We start from the raw sequence: 22934 nt of genomic DNA on the forward strand, positions 1-22934 counted from the left end.
TTAATTAGAGAGATACAACATTAGTGGTTCATCCGTTAACGAGTAAAAAAAAAATAAATTTTAAGTTTAACTCAACTCTACAAAACTAACTTATAAAATAAGATTTACATCCACTTTTATATTATAAATAAGAATTTTCTACCAATTTATTTGTCGAAACATTATTTGCTTAATACGAAACATCATGTTGAATGGTAAGAATACCTCCAAGTGTAGATCGATTAAAGCAAACAATATTCAATTTGCTTAAGAATCTGAACTTAAATCTTAACTACTTTTATTTGGAATATGACTGTGATTCAGACAAAAATTCCTTAAATAAACTGTATTTGAATTGATTATTGAAAATGGCCTTTTAAAGAGGTCTTTGACATACTGCCAAAGCTTAAAACTGTTGACCATACATCAGCCACTTGTTTTCCTCTGTCTCGTGTGTGCTTGTACTTTTACTGCACTTTTAGACTATAAAAAAAAACAAAATAATACCAACGTAATTACTTTTAGTCTATAAAACGAAAATAAAATTATAATATTAACAGAATGACCCCCATATGATAAATTTCATAAACATCTGGTTAGAAATTGATGAATGAAATTTAAGTTTAAATTTATTAAAAATCCAAGTACAAATTTAGCTATTACATTCAGTAAAAACCATAAGGTTGAGCAATAAATTTGAATTTTGAATAAAATATATTATTAATTTCTTATTCCGAAATTAGATTTTATCTATGTCCAAATTTTTAATACATTTGTTTCTCCAAATGATAAAAATGAATTAATATAGTAATTTTTTTATGTTAAATGATATTTTAATTATTGTTTGAGTTAGAATTTGCTAAATGATATAAACAGGTTGAATGTTAGTCTAAAATATTATTTAATATCTAAAAGAAGTTTATGTATGTTGAATTAAAATATCATTTAATATCTAAAGTAAAGTAAAGAATATGGTTAAACAATATACAAAATAAAAGTGGTAAAATGGGTATGAAATTTTAATTGTTTGATATACTTAGCAAAACAGTGGGTGCATAGCATTGGTTGTTAGAATTGGAGATTGAGATTTGGGGAAAAAGACTGAAAAGGCATGTTTTTGTGATTTGCTTTTGTTCAGGTTTTAAACCACTGTCTATGAGCGCCCATTGCTTTTAAAATCTATGAGCCAATGGAAAACTATTACTACCACATGCTCTGTTTTTACCTAGGTGGATTTCCTTCACTTTTCCAACTTTTTCACATGATGTGCTAAGGAGTATAATTTAAGTGTAATTCAATCTCACGAATTATATTTAAAATTTATTTTTTTAACATATAGTATTAAGTAGGTTAGAACCTATTTTAGCAAAATTTATGTGAATATATTGTTTCACCGGTTATTAGACTACTATCGAACTATTAATTAATATTTAGTTTTATGTTCGAGATGTATACATCTCGGTATGAGGGATGAGTTGAAAAATCGACTAGATATAAGACCAATTTATAATATATAAGTGAATACAAATATAATTTATTTTGTTGAGTTGTGTTAGATTCAAAGTTTACTTGTTAAGTATAATGTATATGACTAAACACCTAATTAAGGTATATAAGAAGATTGTTTTTATCACTTTTCCACATATATATTAATTGCAAATTGAATGTATATGTTATTGTATTGTAAAAATATTTTGTGGCTTAAATGATAACTTAATAAATTTATTAATTTTTTTATGATAGTTATTTAAAAAAGTTATACTTATAGTTTTTTTCTAAATAATAATGTAAAAATATTCTATTAGGAAGATGGGTTAAAAGTTATAGCTTTGGTATTATGTCTTTAAATATTGAATGTGGAGTGATAAAATGAAAAAAAAGAAGCCAGTAGGAATAGTATACACGAGAGAGAATTAATTAGAAAGTATAAAGCATAAAAATATAATTTATAATTCGTATTCTTTTAATGGTAAGAAAAAATCTAATTAAATATGAAATAAAATAGAAAATAAGTATATTAAAATTTTTCATAAGACTACTAATAAATAATAACTCTAATATATTTTTCCAGAAAACTTTACTATTTTTCACGTTTATGTCAAAGTGATATGTAATAAAACTGCTTTTCAATTAAGAAAAATACATTTTCTTATAAGATTAAAATAGTTGAACTGTTAGTTTTTTTTCCTTACATAATATTTTAACTCTTAGTTAAATTTGTATCTGTACATCGTTTATACTATATACAGTCATTAGAGCATTGTGAAGAATATTTGATAAATAAAACAAAATTACATTGTATAAGTTGAAATCTTCTAAAAAAATAGTTTTATAAAAATGAATTGGATTTTAACTTATTTTTTAATACGATATTTATTATTTATAACAATATTATTACTTACAAATTAAATATTTATTCAAATTACATGCAAACATTTTTATAATAATAATAATATATCCATCATATTTTTATTTGTTTTAGAAACGCATGAAGAAGTCATCATTCAATATGATTTCTTCTTATATTTATTATATTTATGTTTTTAAACTATTTATCAAGTTTTTTTTTTTCAACGTTTGAAATAATATGTATACCTTCTATAAGAAGTGTATTAGAAAATTATATAATAAAGTTGATTATATTATCTTTTTCAATATGTTATTTTTTATTTATTTCACTTTATATTACATTAGAAATCGATGACAAGATATAATAATTCCTGTTTTTTTCCTCATATTCTTATATTAGACTATTTATCTTGTCAACTAATGGGTTGTGAACTAATAAAATCTACTTATATTTTAAATATTTCTATCATACTATAAATTAAGTTATACAAAAATAATATTATTTAGTTCTTAAACGTGCCCGAAAAATATTAAAACTTATTTTATTTTATATAAACTTTAAATATACAAATTAAATTTGATAAAATCTAACTTCATAGGTCTTTATTTTTTTAAATTTCACAGTTTTTTTATTTCAATTATTTAATGAAAGATAATATTTATTTTAATTTGATTTATGTAAATTTTTGTGTGCGTGAACTGGAGAGAGAAGAGACTTACCCTATTTGTTATGAAACATTATTTTCTTTAAAAATATAAATTCTTGAATAAGTGTATGTATACGTATAATAAATTTTTTATAAATGATATATTATAAATTTATTATCTATCATTACAAGTATATTCTATAAAAATATAAATTCTTGAATTAGTTTATGTATACGTTTAATTTTTAATATATATTTTTAATTTTTATAAATGATATATTCTTGAATAGGCATACTTTTTTTTCGTATTTAAACTGATTTGAAAAAATTACATATACCCATATTTTGTTTTTCAAATTAGTGTAATTGAAAAATAAAAATTATTACAAACCTTTCATGTATTTATTATCTTTCTTATTTTTTTGTATTAAATTTAAAAACCTTAATTATTTTGTTTTTTTTATTAAATTTACTTAGTAATTATAAAAATATTATATTAACGAGATAGAAATAATAATAATAATAATAATTTTTCTTAAACCCTGCTGCAGTCTTTGTTTTTCCGGAACTCTCTCACTACACACAGCCAACCAAGGCGCAAGCTACGAGAACTCGCAGACTGGCGACGCTGACGCCGACGGCGAATCCCACCCACGTGATCTTCTCAGACCAGAGCAGAGGGCAAAGTCAATCGGAATAGCAAAGAGCAGGGAGGCGCCACCACACCAGGTTTGTTTGTCCGATTTTGGCTTCATTTGGCTAGATTTTTGTTTTCCCCTTGATTTGTCCTATTTTTTCCTCTGCAAATTTTTTCAGTACTTACTCAACCAAAACAGAAAATATCCATTTCGATTCTTCCTGTCAACTATTGTTGGTGGGGTTTTTATCTCTTGAAAAGTGTATAGAAGTGGTTGGATTCCACGGGATCAATATAGATAAAGAACAGTTTGCCTTGCTTTGGTTTGCTTCTATTGTTGTTCTTTTGGCTCTTAAAATTAAAAATGGCTTAAAGATGAGATGAGACGAGAGCTTGCATGTTCGATAGTTTTTGTTTTCATTCCCCTGGTTCTTGTCGCCGCTTGTTCAATTACTGCAATCCAAGAGCTCAATGTATTCATTGAATCTATTTGATTGTTGGAAACTAAGAGAGCTACTTCATTGACTGTTGTAACTCAATCTTTGAAGTTATACTCCGAATGTTATGGCCTGTTTATGTTTTCTTTTTCAATAAAAGTAGAAAACATGAATATGTAAACATGTTTGGTTGAATTTTAGAAAGAGAATCTAATTTTTTTTCTAGATTAATCCCAAATCAGAAAATATATAAAATGTGATGTATGACTTTTTAGTTTTTGTTTTTTTGGTCATGAGATTCAATTCAAAACAGTGAATTTGATTCCTTTATTAGACTTTATTTTAAGGAATTGATGCAGGGAAGAACAATAAAACTAGGCCACGAAAACAGCAAAATAAAACTGAGACAACAAAACTGGGCCAAAAATACAAGACTGGAAGATACACTGCAGAAAGAAAAATTGAAAACTGGCTGGCCAGTCTGCCCAGTTGCAGGATGGACTTAACTTTTCAACCTGTTTTCTCCATGTGGGCTGACCTGTCCTGGCCCGAATTTGGAGGGCCAGCAGCAGGGTGGCCTGAATTTTCCACCAGTACCCTATAGTATGTGCTCAATTATTGGTTGTTCTATTATTAGTTGGAAAGGTCCTGTATGACTCTCTATTTAGTTTTCCTTTTAAAATAGGGTTCAATATGTTTCTGGTCCCTTAATTTTCAGTGAAAATTGGAATTAGTTCTCTTCAAAACTTTGGACTAATTTAGTATCTCATCTTTAAAACAGTGTGAATTTAGTCTTTTTAACCCATTCTTATTAAGTTTATTTGAGATTTTAAACACATTTCTCAACTAACGTTGAAGAATAAAATGTGTCAAACAGTGTAAACAACTCAAATGTTATCCTAAAATGCGTTTGAAACATCAAATAAACTTAACAAAGTTTGGTTAAAAAGACTAAATCCACACATTTATAAAGTTGAGAGACTAAATTGAGCCAAAACTTCAAAGAGTGATTAATTCCAATTTAGAGTATATGCCTTGGCGTAAGGAGGGTATGTTGGAAGTCCCACATCGACTAGAGATAAGGCCAATTTAGAGTATATAAGTGGGTGCAAACCTCACTTTACAAGCCGGTTTTGTGAGGTTTAGTTAGGTTTAAAGTCCACTTCTTAACATACTGAAAGTTAAGGGATCGAAAACATATTTAATCTTTAAAATATTGTTAGGAATGTTTCCCTTTGATTAGAATGTGCCCAAAATACTCCTTATCATGGTAGTTGGATCGTATCATGTATTGGAGAGCTTAAGCTTAATTATCTATGGGAGAGCTTAATTATTGAATCTTGTCATGGTTGTTGTTCTGCAATATTGCGTGCTCGTTAAACTAGGTAAATCGGCCACACCATTTAGATCTCGGTTTGGATATTGGTTGGTGATATGAAATACGTTATCAAGTTTTTCTTATATTGCATTTCATAAATTACAAATTATTCAGAAATACGATCTGCAGTTTCATCTATAAAGTGAGGGAAGAAATAGTGTCATGTGGTTTTCTTTTCTCAATCACAGGAAAGAAAAAACTTATCTCAGGATTAAAAGCTACATGGTTGATTTAAATACTATTCAGAAATTCATAGGAATATCAGTGTACTATATTGACATATCAATAGAATATATCAATATTTGATACTTAATACCATTTTTCAATTTCTTGCAGCTGTTACTCATTCAATTTTGTTACACTCTTGGCTTTGTTTATGTTGACAGACTTAAGAGATGGGATTACCAAATGCTTCTGAGGACTTGTCATCGGAGATGGAGGTTGATGCCTTTAGACGCCTTTTCCCACTTCGTTATTTTGAGCGTCATCTTGCTGAATCAATAAGGCCTGATGGTAGACCACTTGGAAAAAGCAGAGAAACAAGTATTTTTCTTGGTTAGTTATTTCTTTCTCTCATCTAATTTACAATCTTCAAAATCTTTGGTATATTGTATTATTCACACTTCAAGCAAAACTTAGATGGTTAACTCATTTGATTAGGTGCTGTTTCGACTGCTAATGGGTCAGCTCTAGTGAAGATTGGATCAACTGTTAGTCACTCTTCCTGTGTCTTTTTTGTTAAATCTTGCGTGAATCTAGGTTATTGATTTTACTATGGGGTGGATTTAATGATTCACTAATTGATCTCTTCCCAGACTATGTTGACTGCTATTAAAATGGAGGTTATGACACCCTCCTTGGAGTCACCAGATGAGGGCTGTCTAGGTTGGTATTGCCACTTGTGTTAGTTATTCAGTCTTTTGGTCACATGACAAAAAAATAATGTGTTAATATCTTTTATTTCAGCTGTTGATTTCTTCATGCCTCCAATTTGTTCTCCAATTGTTAGGCCTGGCAGGCCTGCTGAAGCATCACCAGTGGTGTCAAAGCAATTATCTGACACCATTTTAAGGCATGTTTTAATCTTTTTCCTCACCTTGTTAGGTTCATTTATTTCAGATGATGAAAGAAAATAGTTTATCAAAGTCACTCCAACTAGCTTTTTATCCACACAATAATAAAGGAACCGTAAGAAACTGAAGGAATTAAAGGGAATGCTTGTAGTTTATTTTTTGAATTCTACCAAAGCTACTCCACCCTCCTTTCCCTATAGTATGTCCAATACAGATGTCCCCTTTCTGAAAGAGGATATGTGGAAAAAATTGTGCCCCCTGATACATCTTTGGAGATATTCTTACCGGAAAGTATATAGATTTTGAATGTTAAATGTGAGCTCAAGAGTTTATAAACATTTAGTTGAAAGTATGCTGGTTGAAGTTGTTAGTTGATCAGACACAATTTCCCTTGATTCATCATTTCTATTGTTTACCCCACCTGCTGTCTCATTTCATGGTATGTTTAGGACATTATTTTTTAGGGAAAGCAAGGAACGGTAGACTTTTAGTTTGAAGTAAATACTCTCTAATATGATTTTCTTTAGGATAATAGATTATCATGAAACCTTTTAATAAAAAAATTGAAGACTTTACCCTCCCTTTCCCTCAAAAACCCCTCGGTCCAAACACACACACGCGTGCGCACACACACACATATATACATATATATATATATATGTCAACCATCATGGTGATCAATAATTTGTATTGTGTGTTTGATATGTCCAATAATAACCTATACTTTTATTCTGCAGTTCCAGAATGATTGATTTGAAAGAATTGTCTCTGGTTAGTGGAAAAGCTGCATGGATGACTTACCTGGTAAGCTTTTATATTGATTTGCGATTGCCAGATTTTGTATATCAATCACAGAATGTTATAGTAACATGGGTATTATGGGGTGTCTAGGTCCCACAGTGAATAAAGTAGAATGCTGAGTGGAGTATTTAAATGTTTGGATGTTTATCAATTGGTATTAGAGTTGGTTGTAGTCTCTTGGAGTTAGAGATTTGGGAAGATTATGTCAAAGATACAAGTTAATTATGATTGAGATATGATTAGATTAAATTAAATAGGGATATAGGATATATGATTTGATAGGGAAATATCTTACCAAATATTTTCGATTACTAGATATTGATTGTGTTCCTTATTATTGTATTTCTTCATTATAAATAAGAATGCTTGTGTGTGTACACAATACATGGGATTCATTATATTTGTACTCGGCTGCTCTCTTCTTAAAATGGTACTGGAGTTGTTTGTTGGTTTCTTGTAAAAGGCCATTACAATGGATTTTGACTAGTAGAGGGTTTCTACCAAGGAGGAAGTTGAGTGTAGTGTCATGGATGAAGTGTTGTAAAGTGGAGGCCGACTCCCAGGGATTGTTCTACGTAGGGACTTCTGTATCATGGGGTGTCTAGATCCTTCATTAAATAAAATGGTATGTTGGTATTTGGGCTCATGATTAAGCAAGTGTATTTCAAAAGGAAATAGTGGGTCACAGTTGGGTGGGTCTATTTAGGCATTTAGGGCTAGTTTTCTATTAGAAACTTTAAACAATTTACTTTTATAAAGGGATTGACAAAATACTGTTAATAATACTTTTCAGAATTAGAAAGTTGTGAGGAGTGTACCAGATCTCTCAACACGGTACCAAAGTAGTTATCCTTTCAACATGGTATCAATAGCCTAACGAGAACGGAACTTAAATCCATGCTTTCCCTATGGGAAGGAGTACATTATTTTAGAAGCTGTGTATGTTTTTCGTTTCCTGTGTTTTTTCCCCTGCTGTCACTGTTCATGTCAGATACTCTGCTCACTGGCATCATCACATTTCACCACTCGTGTCATTGTTCACCATCATGAGCTCTTTAATAATTATTGTTGTTTATTGTTGATGCCTTTTTAGCTAAGGTTGTTTACTGTTGTTGACTTTTTCGGGTAGTGCTGTCTACCCTGATTTTCTCTGGTGGGTATGGCTTATCAGCAAATTTCTTTTTCCTCCAAGCTTTTCTAGATGACATTAGTATTCACCATGGACCTTTTTCTGCTAATACTATTCAGACATTATCCGCCATGTTCCTTTTATTTTTTTTCTTAAGATTAGCTTTTCTCTGGGCGACAACTGCCACCATAGCATTAACTTGCTGAGTGATGATCATTTCTTCGTCTTCAATGGTGGGTGTGCCCTCAAATCATTTTTTTCTTCCCAACTGTGGTTGCACTTGCTGAGCATTTTTGCTTTCTTACAGCCACCATGTCCTTTGTGCATTGTTGTTTTCGGATAGCTGTTGGTTTCATTGAGCATTTTTTTCTTTCTAGCCACTGCTGTATTCTTTGAGCAATTTTGCTTTCTGACAATTATCACTTCCTCTGATAATTTATAACAAGCTTTACTAATGATAATACATATGTTCCAACTTGATGGATGAGCGTTACAGATATGATTTGAAAGATAAAACATTGAAGATAGATTATCACTTTGACAGATAGAAAATCATGTCCAGGAATATAAACTAGCTTTGTCTTATATAATGTCATCTTTCACAATGTTGAAATGTTTACTAAGTTTCTCAGGAGGTTTTGTTTTGATGACATTTATAACAAAGTTGTCTCATATGTCTCAACATGAGAGGGAGTGTTAGAAATATGATTTGATTACATTAAATAGGGAGATATGAAATGGATTGATAGGGGAATTTCTTATCAAATATTTCCCATTATTAGAACACTTTTTAGAATTAGAAAGTTGAGTGAACCAGATCTCGAAATATCTAACGTGTATCATTCTTGTGGGGAGATATTTCCTATTGTTCAATAAAGCTTCAGTTTTCTTGCTCTTCGTGTCAGTAATTCTATATAAATGTAAATACATCGCATTAGGTGACGTCCACTGTCTTTGTTTGCTCTGATTGTGTTATCAATTGATTGAATGGCAGTATAATGGCTTTTTCATTTTTTTTTATCATGCAGGATATCTATTGTCTGGATGCTGATGGTGCTCTTTTTGATGCTGCATTACTTTCTGCTGTTGCTGCTTTATCTCATTGTAAGTAGTTCTTCTTCACTGTAATTTTGTCATATTATGCATATGTTAGACCCCTTTTTCATTATAATAGGATGCACATTTGAAAACTGTGCATCATGCAATTTAGGAACAAAGAGAAGATAGACTTTTCATATACCTAAAGCGAATTTGTTTTTCTGTTGGTTTTCTTAATGTGATGCCTTTCAGCACGTTGTGATATTACCATACTGAGTTTGTCTACGAATTTCTGCGTTGACAGTGCGAATTCCTGCTGTTGCCATGAATGATGATGGCAAGATAGTACTTGTGTCTGATGAAGATGGACAAAACCAAGCACAGGAGCTAGTCAATAAGGAAAAGAGGAAGCTTACATTAAGAAGCATTCCGTTCTCATTAACATGCATACTTCACAAGAATTACATAATGGCAGATCCTACTGCAGAAGAAGAATCCATTTTCGAAACCCATTTGACAATAGTTCTGGATACATCTGGCCAGCTAATATCTCTTTACAAGCCTGGTGGGTCGGTTCTGGCCTATACTTCTGCTATCCAGGTTAGTTTACTCATTTTTTTACGGAACTAATAAGGTATTAAAAAAATATGGTAGTTATAGCATTGATATGAATGCATTAATGATCAATTTTTGAAAAATCAAAGTAATTATTCTGAAGTTTCAAGTCAGTCTTTCAAATTTAAATGAATACAAGATGTGGAGGTCCCCTGAGACCTCTTATAATAGCCCATCTGTTATAGTAAGGCTTGCTTCTGTCTTATTGAGGTTCAATTTTTCTCTAAAGATCATCTTTCACTGTTTAGTTTTACTGAGTTTTGTGATTCAATATTTTCCTCAATATTCATTCATTCTATAGTGTTAGTCTTATATTTGAAGGGTAAAGTTATGATAATTGTTCGATAGTGGAAATTTAATTAGTGTACATTAAAATCCCTTAAACATATTTTAGTATTCTGACATGAATTATTTAATGCTAATACTGCGTTAGGATGTAAGTATGAAATTTATATGACGATAATGTGTTTTCAGGATTGTGTAGCGTTAACCCGGCAAAGAGTAAAGGAACTAAAAGGCCTCTTAGAAAAAGAAAATTCTGCTATGGAGGTTTGAGTAGAATTATGCAATCATCTTTTAATGTTATTTAAATTTGTACATTCTGGATACTGCGGCATTTCATTATAAAAACGCTTCTTTTCACAAACGTTATACCCATCTATTAGGACATTATTTTTTTGATAAACAATCTAAATATAAGTACTATGAAATAAGACTGATACAAGTAACAAAATTTGTAAGAGTTATAAGTAAAAATTAACTAATTTAATATTAGTTCACCATGATTACATAATTTTACAATATTAGTTCATAAGAAGTGTATTAGAAAATTGTATAATAAAGTTGGATTATGTTATACTTTTGTATATGTTATTTTTTATTATTTAACTTTATATTACATTAGAAATCGATGACAAGATATAATAGTTACTTCTTTTTTTCATATTCTTATATTGCACTATTTATTTTATCAACAAATAGGATGTGAACTAATAAATCTACGTATATTATAAATATATCTATCATACTATAAATTAAGTTATACGAAAAAAATATTATTTAGTTGTTAAACCTGATGAAAAATATTAACAGTTATTTTATTTTATATAAACCTTCAATATACGAATTAAATTGATAAAATTTAACTTCATAGATCCTTATTTTCTTTTAATTTGACAGTTTTTTTTTCAATTATTTAATGAAAGGTAATCTTTATTTTAATTTGATTTTATGTAAATATTTATGTGCGTGAAATGGAGAGAGAAGATACAAGACTTGCCCTATTTGTTGTTTGTTGTGAGACATTATTTTCTCTAAAAATATAACTTTTTGAATAAGTATATGTATACTTAAAATAATTTTTTATTTATAATTAACATTGTAAATTTATTGTCTTCGAAATAAAATTACTGATCATAAAAAAAAAATAGATCCATTAAAATTTTGAAAGATAAAAGTAGTAGTAAAATTTTGGTTTAAACGGAAAAATGCGTCGGAAAGAGGAGGAAAACGCCGGTGGTGGAGGAGGCTAGGGTTCCAATTTGAGAATTATAAAACTATTCTCGTTTACCATGTTTTAGAGTTTGTAGAATAACGGTAGAAGACACACTTTTACATTCAAAAAATTTTAGATTAGTTATAAAAAATGAATTTTTTTATAATTTAAAAAGAAAGAAAGAATAAAAATAATAATATCAAATAAATATAAAAAAAAATTAATGTTAAAATATCAATTTTCTTTTCAATACACTAAAAAAGTTCCACTTTTCTCTTATATTTATTAACCTAAAAAACACATACACAAAGAAACATCAATCGCAACTAATTGAAAAATAAAAATGATTACAAACCTTTCATGTATCTACTATCGTTCTTATTTTCTTGTATTAAATTTAAAAACCTTATTTTTTATTTTTATTTTTAATTCTCTCATGTTTCTTATCTATTCATCCAAAGGAAACATAAGTATTTACTTACTAATTATAAAAATATCATACTAACTAGATCAACAAAGAAGATAGATGATAGATAATAAGTTATAATAATAATAATGATATACAAAATTAATACAATTAAACATATATTTAAAAAAATCTTATAATAATCATGATTTTTGTAATTCATACTTCTATTTCATCCTATCACTTTAATTGAAATATTAAAAATGTTGTTATTTTGATGAATTTTCCCTTTTTAAACGGCGATAATAACTTTACGTAGGTGATTAAAATATGAATAATAGTTTATTTCAAAACCAATTATTTAAATTCTTAATAAAATCATATATATATATATATATATATATATATATATATATATATATATATATATATATATATATATATATAAAGCAAAATATAAAATTTATTATTCATTATTCTTATTTTTCCAATTTATTGTTATTATTATTATTACACTTTATTCTCACTTTTTTAAAGCAATATACTATATGCTATTGTTATTGAATTTAAATTAAATATGATTTTGATTGAATAAATATGATATAATAAAACTAAATAAATATGGTTAAAAATATTATTTGATTAATTATAGGAATTAAAATGCTATTTTTAAAAACTAAATTCCAAAAAACGAGAGAACAAGAAAAAATGATTTAAATTATACTCACTATGGTTTATTCAGTTGCGATTATCCTAATAATATAATATATCACCCTATATAAGCAATTATTTGGGACGACGAATCATTGTTGAGGCGAGGGTGAGGTCGCGTAGTTTCGTGTTTTGTTCCTTTTCATTGTCGTTTTTGTGTCCAGACCTAACCCTAGCTCCGCAACGCAACCATGTCGACCAAGCAAGGTATAATCCCTCTTCTTTTTCCTTCTTTCAAATTCCTGATTTCGAGGGTTTCATTGATTTGAACCCTCAAATTCAGATCTGTTGGTAAATATTTATTATTTTTGGGTTGGTAATTAACCTTATCGATTTTCTCTGTCTCTCTCTCTTTTGTTCTTGAAGGTGGAAAAGCTAAGCCTTTGAAGAAGCCCAAGTCTGACAAGAAGGATTACGACGAGGTATTTCATTCAACCCCTTTTTTAGTTTTCTTTTTTATGTTTTAAATTTGGTGTCATCAATGATTAGATTTTCCAAGGTCGATGCACGTTGGTTTGATGATTGTTAATTTGTTTAAGGAAGGGAGAACGGATGATTGTTATTTTTAGGCTTTGGTTTGATTGTTGGGTGTTTTCATGAGGAACTTTTTCAAAAGATTGATGAAGATTCTGTTATTATATATATTACTACTACTTGGGCTGTTTCGAAAGCTATTGAAGAACCAGAAAATTATAACTTGCTCTCAACTACACGACCGGTTATTATGTCTTCTCGTCCTATTTATCCATCAAATCGCATCTTCCCTCTCCAATTTTCTCCATCTCGGTAGTCAACTTGCTATTTCTCTCTCGAAGAATGAGTTGATTGGTGAGTTGGAGGAGATTGGATGGAAGGACCCAAGTTGTTCTCCCCCTGGAGATAAGTTGATGAAGAAATAAAATGACAAGCAAAAAAATTGAATATTCAATAGGGGAAATTTTAGTAGGAAGTCAATTCAAATACAAAATTTATAAGGTAATAAAAAATAATTAAGCCTAATAGTAATTTGTCATGTTTTTAGTTTATGGTAACCCCACTCTCTTTTATTCCTTGTATGCACTGTGGTTTGTTTTCATCCGTGCTTTCATTTTCTGTCTCGGTACCCATTTGTTTTATTGTTTCCTTATTGCTTTTGCAGAAGCAAACAGAATTGACCAACTGGGTCACTCTAGGAAGTACTTTTTTTGTAGGTTAGGAAGAAAAAGATATGTAATTTTATACTTTCCCTTTGCACTTACTTTCTGTTTGAAGTAATGGGATTCAACTCTTTTGTATTATGTGCATGCTGATGATATTAGGCAGACAGTTAAACATAAATAGTTATATATTTGGAAGGGTATGAGGAGCATATGGGAATTAATGCTCTTTAAACAACTGTTCAACCGACAGTAGTAACATGTATGGTCTGCGTAAAAGAATTAGATCGAAGGGGTATGATGTGAAAGAGATGTATGATCTGGAACTCTAGACTTTAGAAACAGGACCACACGAAGTCTGAAGGGATCATTTGGCTTTTGCAATATTTTCATTTCTGTTTTGTAACCACTCTACCAATTTCTTGGTGACCTAATTCAACGTGAATATCATCAACATCTTCATTTTCTTCAATTACGGTTCTACTTGATTGTGTACCATAGGACATAGTATGTTACCACCGCCTCACTTGGAATGTGCGCCAAGCGGGTGTTTGATTTATAGAAATTGAAAAGGTAGGTAGTTGTTTGTTGAGACTTAAGAACAGAGGGGATAATGTAGGCAGTCACTCTGGGTTGGTTGGGGGGACTTGCTAGGATCTCCCAGAACCTGTCTTTCTTCTTAGAATGGTTGTAGCATTATGATGTTTATTCGCGTTGTGAAATATTAGCTTTGACTTTTATCAATAAATGATTTATTCATGTTGGTTCTACACACAGACACAGCCAACCATGTGTCGATGAATTTGGTTATGACCTTGCCATAAATTTTTGTCGGTGTTTTGTAGGTTGACATGGCCAACCTTCAGAAGAAAAAGGATGAGGAGAAGGTTAGATATTGAATTGTAACTCTATACATACATACTACATTATTGTGATCCTTTTAATACCCATTTTTTAGTAATCCTGTTGCTTGCATTCTGAACAGGCGCTAAAGGAGTTGAAAGCCAAGGCGCAACAGAAGGGAAGTTTTGGAGGTTCTGGGCTCAAGAAAAGTGGAAAGAAATAAGGTCTTTTTATAATTATTGCATGAATGTAATATTGAGCTCTGTAATTACAGTTGCTACCATAAGAACTTCTCTCTTATTGTGGCCTACTTTATTGCTAATGTTAGTACCGTATGAACTGACGTATGTCTGATGTAAGCTGCAACAAGTTACTTGTTGGTGGCTAACTTAAATGTCTTCGTGGGGTTCTGATTATTACATCCATATATTAGTGTTGTGGGTTTGAGTTATATAATAATGGCATGGCTTTCAACTTTTAATGATTTATTCTACTATACCGAATAGGCATTGGTTTCTACTGCTTGCGCTTGTCCTAACCTCAGCACATACTCATGATGAGGCTGAGTTTCAAATTGTGCATTGCTCGTAAAATTTGTTAAAATGGAAAATATATTGGAAGATATATTAAATGATGCTTATGCTTTATATATTTAATAATATGGAACTAGCTGAATAAATTGAAGAACTGTCGGTGTAATGTTATTAGAAATTGTTCTACGTATTAAATTCAACTCTTTGATTAGGTAAATACCGTAAATATGTAGTGTCCGTTTGAGTATATATTTTTGTGAAATAGCCTTTGAGAGGGGAAAACCAGCCTTTGAACTGAGTTAGTATTATGCAGTTCACTGTTTGGTTCAATTTTTTTATTAAAATGATATTCAAATCGAAAATAAAGTTTACATATAATTCCGTTTGTTTATGTGATTTTATTATTTCATTTTTGTTTGATGCGTATCTCACCTTTTTAAAAGGATGATCCAATATTATACTATGATTAATAATTTTATTTTATTCTTTATTATAATTAAAGATTTTCCTTTTTTTAATATTGTCGTCTATGATATTAAATATTAAATAATTTGCATTCTCGTATTGGTAGCCTTCTTTTTTATCAGTAAAAAAATAAAAAAAATAAAAAGTTGTGATCATATTATATTAAGTGTAGTATAAATATTAAATAAGTTGTGATCATATTATATTAAGTGTAGTATAAATATTAAATAATCTTTAATAAATCTAACAAACTTTTTACACACTCTTATTTTCCTTTCATATATTTAAATTAATTTTGGCTTATTCATCCTATCAATTCGGAATGTCAAACTATAAAGAACCACTCCGTTTTAAGAAAACAAAAATCAAATTGGACCATTACAATTTTAATTAACAAATTTTCAATCAGATTTCAGTTATTTTTCAATTGTTGTTGTTAAGTTACAAATACCTCACCTAGTAGGTAGAAATGGAAGAGTAAACTGAAAGATAAAAATGTCGATGATAGACAGAGACAGCTAAAACCAACTATTACTTTGCCACAAACAAATTTTCAAATCTCCATCCATTTCAGAACAATATTATGCTTACAACTGAATTCGCCTGCAAAAATAACCAGAGTCTGGTTTCATCTGGAAACACAAAAACACAATGCTTTCTTCCCGAATATGCATTACACCAATAGCCAATTTAACCACTCAACCAATTTAATTAACTCTTTGATATTAATACTAAGCATTAACAAGATGACCTAATCACTTTTACAGGAAATAATGTAACATGTGATTATCCTATAGGGTAGCTTAAAATCTCCTTTAAAAAAAACTCCATCTTAAACTCCATCTTCCAATCAATGCATGATGAATAACTCAATCAAAACCAAAGTTGCTTTAAACAAAAGATCAAGTCCACCAAAATGATGGTATAGGTGCAAAAGAATGGATTAGGGAAATACTGCCTAAAAATATATCCGTTGCACAAAATTGTTGTTTCTCATTTTTGGGTGTTGAAAGCAATTGCATGACCTATATAACTCATATAAGGGCACATGCCGTCTAGAAATACTTCAAGAACGCTAAATATCTCATGCTATAGGCATTCATGTAATACCCTACTTTAACTTCAGCAATCTGCAGTCTACTTTGACATATCAAGGATAACTGGAGAAATCATGACTAGTTGTTTATATACCAATTGGCTTCTCTGGTTTTTCTGGCTTTTCTGGCTTTTCTGGCTCCTCCTTTTCAGGCTCTTCCTCTTCCTCTTTCTTTTCTTCCTCCTCTTCATCCTCTTCTGGAGGATCTGCAGGCATTGGAGGCGGCAAAGGTGTCTTCATAGGACTAAACTGAGGGAATATATCTGGTCTTCGTCCAGGCTTAGGCCTTTCCCACTCCTGTCAGCATATCACATACATAAAAAAAACTACCACCTTATGCATCAATCGCCCAAAATTTGAGAAAAAAAAAAGGCTGCAAAATCCTATAAAACCTATCATTACTCAAATCTGAATTTACTCTCAAAAAGGCACCACACAAACTCCAGAAAGAGGAGTGTATCAACTGTTCACTACCTAGAGAAAGTCCTTAATGCCTTCTGTACACCTTCATTCGAAGAGACGAGACGTGTAAAGGCGGTGCTTACTCTTAAACATCATATACAGCATTTACCTAAGGTATGCATCAGAAAACAGTGGCGCTTACCAAATTAGCCCTAACTCACCAACAAATATAAGATTACCATCTCTTAACTACACAACATACAAACTTAATCATATATGACATCATCTTACAAAACAATGTCAACCATTAGTTTCTCAATCGGCGGTATGATTTGGCACCTTGAAAATTTTCGAGAAACTAACATTGCATCTAACCGGAACCAAGATTAATTGACTAGGAGATGCAATTAAAAGTATATAATTTCTCATCCAAGGAAGAATTGAAGCAATACAGATTTCAGAGTACATGAATTGAAAGTTTATACTATTAAAGCAAGATACACTTCCCTAATCCGAGTTCGCATCCGAAAACAGATTTAAATTGACATGATTAGAAAAAACATACGATTGGGAAATCGAGAGGTGAACGGCGAGTCATCTTTTCCTCTTCTGGAGCCATACGTACGAGGTGCCTCCAAAAGCGTGGAAGTGGAGTGAGTGAGCGAAAGCCAACGATGAAAGGTGATGCAAAGTTAGAAGAAGAAGAAGGTTTAGGAGAAGAAAACGAAGAAGACGAAGCTGAAGAAGAAGAAGGCGGTGTGAGAAGCGTGTTGAGGCTGACCAGAGCCATGGCCATGTCTGCGGCTGCGCAACACCTAATCCAAATCTCCCTTCTCTCTCTTTTTCTCTGCCTCCTATTTCCTCTTTTCAACAAAGTTAAGTCGGTTTTTGTGGCTCAACCTATTTTACATTTTCTCTATTTTTCCTGAATTTCTATTCAATAAAAAGCAAAAAAATAAATATAATTTATTATAATTCTACCAACAATTATTTTACTTTTTTTTTAACTTTTTATATTAATTTATTTCTTTCTACTTACACAAAATGGACCACTCAATTTTTTTTGGGAAACTAGTGTTTCTCTTTTGTTTTCTTTAGATCAACGGAGGGATGAAAACAGATTTCTTTAGATCAAGGGATGAAAATATAGGAGATTGGTGAAAAATGTAAACAAAATGGTCTGGTGAGAAGTGACAGGAGGATAAAGGCGTCCCCTAGCTTTGGGTGAAGAAGAGATAAATTATATTAAAATTTTATTATTCTTTAAATTCATGTATATTTATGAAATCTTGTAAAAAAAGAAATTTAAATATTATTTTAATTTTATAAAGTAATTACTTTATTTTTAAGTATTTTTAAATTTAAATTAATCAGTTTTAATAAAATAAAAATAAAGGCATTTTTATTAGTTATTGTATCATCTAATTTATTTAACTTTTTTTTATTATACAAGTTAAATTTACTATGAAGTTGACTTCCTTTAAATTTAAACCACTTTATTTTTTACCGTTTTTCTTTGTTTTTTCATCTCAATCCTGATTTAAATACAAGATAAAGTAATTTGTAGTGTTGTATAATTAATGCAGTTTTTGGTTAAAATTAGTATAATTCAGTTTAAAATTAGTATAGTTAATAACTCAATTCAATTTATATTGTAGGTTAGTATAATGTAGTTTAGTGTAATTCAGTACAGTTTGATAAAACAAAAAACAATTCAGTTTTTTTGAACTATTTTGTAGTACAGTTCAGTTTAGACAAACTAATTTTTAATTCACTATAGTTTTTAATAATGCAATGCAGTTTGATTTGTCCATCCCTAAATACTATATTTTTTAGACAAAATAGTTAAGGTTGTAGTTATTTTGAAATAAAATATCTAATCTTATTTTAAAAGCTCGTTGATTGAAATTATATATAATGGGTTTGAACGATGAAGATTGAATTTGAAATAAGTGAAAAATGATATTTGATGAAAAGTCATATTACTCATATTTTTATATCCGAAAATATTCAAAATATTGTTGATAGAAATCATATTTTACCAGACAAACCAGAATAGAGCTGAATGGACGTTTGCCAGGTTCCAACTAGTGCTGATTTTTCTTGTTCAGTTCATTTATGGATAATGATCCAAACTATTATCCTTTCCAAATAAATATTTACAAGGTTTGGATTCTCACTTTCATCCACTTCTATTTTGAAATATTTTTCTTCAAACAAAATAGTTAAACTTTAACATAAAAGGAAGTATATTAAAATGAATAATTTCTGAAAATACAATAATAATCATAACAATATTACCTAAATATATTTAAATCGGAATTTGGTGTTACAATGCATAGTTCATTGTAGATCCTTAGTTTTACTTTTTTTTGCTCATAATGAAATCTATCAAGATTTTGCTTTCAAATTTTCAGAGAAGGCTGCGTTCACGGAACATCCACTACATCCTATAAGTTGCACGCGAGATTAATGCACGATACGAGATAATTCCATATTTAAATCCATTTAACATAAATTATAAAAAAATAATTATAAAAAAATAATTTTTTACATATATTAAAAATAAAATAATATTAAATGAATATAAAAAATATATGTGCTTGTATATTTTTCTCTGTAAATAACTTGAAACACCCAAAAACGAAAAGGTAGACTACAAAGTTGTCCATGTAAGAAACCTTGCCTTATCTTTTTCTCTAAATTTAAAAAGAATATTAAAAAGCTGATTTTAGGTTTACCATAACTAACCAAACCAATATATAAATCATGCGTATGATACTCGGATTAATACTAATACACTTTGGATGTGCTGCATTTGCATCAAGTTAGATCATACCATTATTTGGCAGTGATAATCTTGCAGACTTTTACCTGATAAAGACAAAGATTTCTGCAACCCAATTGTATTGTTCCAACTTCCAAGGCACAAAGATTATTACTTCAAGAGATCATGCGAAGTATCAGCAGTTAAAAGATTAAATTCTCTTCTCCTTCAACTAAATTTCCTCAGTCATTTTCTTTTTCATTTGGGGCACTGATAAATAACCATTCCATTTTTCCACGTAATGGTAACGTGCATAGATTGATTGGTGGAACACTTTTCTTGCACTACAAAAATAGGAAACAAAGTTGTCACCGGTGGCTTTTTGCTTTGGTCTATGCTCAAAAGGTGAGGTCGAAGTTCTCTGTTACTTTTCCATCTCACAACAATGGGAAGGTGAAAAAGTTCCCATCATAAACTTCTTGATTACTTATTTCGGGTTTGCCAAACCAAAGAAAAACTGGAGTTTTAGGCATAATTCAATAGCAAAGCACAAAACCAGAACAGCTTAGTGTTATTTATTGTTCTTCCATTTGAAAGTGTCAGTGTAGTCGTGTTTTGTCAAATCTCATGGTGAGGGTGGTTTGAGGAATGATGGATTTCTGGCCAGAATTTCTTGCAAGCAGTTCGGGAAGAGAGTTTGTAGCTGGTGGTTTTGGAGGCATCGCGGGTATAATTGCAGGTTATCCACTTGACACACTCCGCATCAGATTGCAGAACACAAAAAATGGCTCTGCTTTCACCATCTTTAAGCACATGGTGATAAGGGAAGGAACAACTTCTTTGTACCGCGGCATGGCCGCACCATTAGCCTCTGTTTCTTTTCAGGTTATTTTGGTCTCATTCATCAACTTTCTTTGTGTTTCTGCATAAAATCTCATTCAGATGCTCATACGATATACTCTCATAAATTGCAGTGGAATTGATGTGATTTTCAATCGCATCTTACCTCAAGATCCCATTTCTTTTTACAGTTTTGGTACGCCATAGGATTCCAACTTCTCTTTTTCGATCAAAGAAATAGGATAAAAACCTATGACTTACAACTCTGGTCAGGGGAATATACTATAATACCACCTGATGCTTTTTTGTTTTATTGTTTTGTTTTTAAGGAATATAAAGATTCACGAGCCGCAATTAATGCCCTTTTGAGAGTCACTTTCCCACGGCTTTTGATTTTATAATAATTATAATAACAATCTGCTTTCTGAGATAGAATCTTACCTGAATCATTTTCTTTTTGCTTTTGAATTGTTCAAGAACCATTATTAGGATAAGGACTTCAGGTTTTTGACGTGTGACTCAGAATGTTTATCCAACTGGGTCAATATTGAATTAAATTTTCGGCTTCGGATTGGCCCATAGGGAAGTGATCTTCCTAGGTAGGAGATGAAGGTGACTTCTGCTCCAATGCCTCAATTTTGAGTCACTGATTTTCAAGACAGTGAACCATTTAGAGGACAATCTAGAGTTTTACTATTTTGTGACATAAAGATTCAGCAATGATTTTCCATTTTCCATGATGTCAAATCATGACAACACTTGAGAACAGTAGTTTTGCTTTGTGGGAGGCATTGAGCCATAGCTTGAAACTTTTAAGGAATGAATGACTTTTACACTGTTTATCATTGTTTCCTTTATCTGTCTAGCATCAAACCTAAGTGCATCTGAATTTGACAGTCTCAAATTGATTATTATTCGTTTTATGGTGGCAGAATGCAATGGTTTTCCAAACGTACGCGGTTCTGTCAAGGGCATGTGACCCATCTGTTTCTCCGAAAGACCCTGCTTCCTATAAGGGTGTTGCATTAGGAGGAACAGGTACCGGAGCACTTCAAAGTCTGTTACTTTCCCCTGTAGAGTTGATCAAAATTCAACTTCAACTGCAGAAAGAAAGCCAGATGACAGAATCCATAAAGGGTCCTATAAAGCTGGCTAAAAACATTTGGAGAAAAGAAGGCCTTCGAGGCATTTATCGAGGACTTGGTGTGACTGTGATGAGGGATGGACCCTCTCATGGTTTATACTTCTGGACATATGAATACATGAGGGAACGACTTCACCCTGGTTGCAGAAAAAGTGGTGAAGAAAGTTTGAAGACTATGTTAGTAGCGGGAGGAACAGCAGGGGTGGCTAGCTGGATCAGTTGCTACCCTTTGGATGTTGTAAAGAGTAGATTACAGGCTCAAACATCCTCTTCTCTCAAGTACAATGGCATCGTAGATTGTTTCAGAAAGAGTGTTCACGAAGAAGGATACAGTGTGCTATGGCGGGGTTTAGGAACTGCAGTTACCAGAGCTTTCATAGTAAATGGGGCCATTTTCTCGGCTTATGAGATTGCACTAAGATTACTGTTTCACAACGCAAGTATTCATACGAAAGAAACTATTTAGAAGAAACCACAATAACACCATGTGATATTCAACAACCATTACAAGATGCAATTCACATATATTCTATTTGTAATATTATTCATCACATGTTAAAACTTTATCTCAAAAAAGAGAAAATGATAGCATAACATACTTTTATATTCTTTTAATATAAAATACAAAGATAAAATCATCATAAAAATATAAACTTTTATATTTAAAAAAAAAAGAATAGTATGAATTGTAAAAAATCTAGATATATCATTTTTTATGTTATAATTGAATACACATCAGTTACCAATTCAATAGAAGGAAGTGTTCATCATTGTTATTAGTCAATTCAACTAAGAAAAATGATACATACGATTTTTTTACTTTTATTTGATATTTTTTATTTTTTGTTCTCCTTTGTTAAAAAAATACAATTTTTTTTAAATTATTTTATTCTTATAATGCGAGTCATATAAATATAAATGCATTTCATCTTAAATTACTCTTCAACTAATTACTTGGGGATTTTATACTTGATAGACCCACTACATTTATGAAATTAATTTGGTCGTTATTA

General features: G+C 30.5%; 3 protein-coding genes and 1 long non-coding RNA gene across 4 annotated transcripts; 3 read left to right on the plus strand and 1 right to left on the minus strand.

Annotated features, from left to right (window-relative positions):
- The first annotated feature begins 3521 nt into the window (after positions 1-3521).
- On the plus strand, positions 3522-10734 carry LOC108320504 (uncharacterized). Its single transcript, XM_017551937.2, has 9 exons — positions 3522-3704; positions 5814-5982; positions 6088-6137; positions 6243-6312; positions 6394-6499; positions 7238-7304; positions 9459-9534; positions 9773-10068; positions 10558-10734. Exons 2-9 carry the CDS (start codon positions 5823-5825, stop codon positions 10636-10638), a joined length of 906 nt encoding a protein of 301 aa, XP_017407426.2. The 5' UTR covers positions 3522-3704; positions 5814-5822; the 3' UTR covers positions 10639-10734.
- Positions 10735-12746: 2012 nt separating this feature from the next.
- Positions 12747-15155, plus strand: LOC108320427 (uncharacterized). The gene is made up of 4 exons (XR_001831387.2): positions 12747-12902; positions 13062-13117; positions 14677-14718; positions 14817-15155. It is a non-coding gene; the product is annotated as an uncharacterized LOC108320427 (long non-coding RNA).
- A 1460-nt stretch (positions 15156-16615) lies between these two features.
- On the minus strand, positions 16616-18063 carry LOC108320486 (pollen-specific leucine-rich repeat extensin-like protein 1). The gene is made up of 2 exons (XM_017551908.2): positions 17736-18063; positions 16616-17065 (listed from the first exon to the last, which is right to left on the minus strand). Exons 1-2 carry the CDS (start codon positions 17964-17966, stop codon positions 16856-16858), a joined length of 441 nt encoding a protein of 146 aa, XP_017407397.1. The 5' UTR covers positions 17967-18063; the 3' UTR covers positions 16616-16855.
- Positions 18064-20054: 1991 nt separating this feature from the next.
- On the plus strand, positions 20055-22488 carry LOC108320566 (mitochondrial arginine transporter BAC2). Its single transcript, XM_017552015.2, has 2 exons — positions 20055-20822; positions 21710-22488. Exons 1-2 carry the CDS (start codon positions 20586-20588, stop codon positions 22385-22387), a joined length of 915 nt encoding a protein of 304 aa, XP_017407504.1. The 5' UTR covers positions 20055-20585; the 3' UTR covers positions 22388-22488.
- Positions 22489-22934: the final 446 nt, after the last annotated feature.

The sequence above is a fragment of the Vigna angularis genome, chromosome 9 (assembly GCF_016808095.1).
Source record: "Vigna angularis cultivar LongXiaoDou No.4 chromosome 9, ASM1680809v1, whole genome shotgun sequence".
Taxonomy (NCBI): Eukaryota; Viridiplantae; Streptophyta; class Magnoliopsida; order Fabales; family Fabaceae; genus Vigna; species Vigna angularis.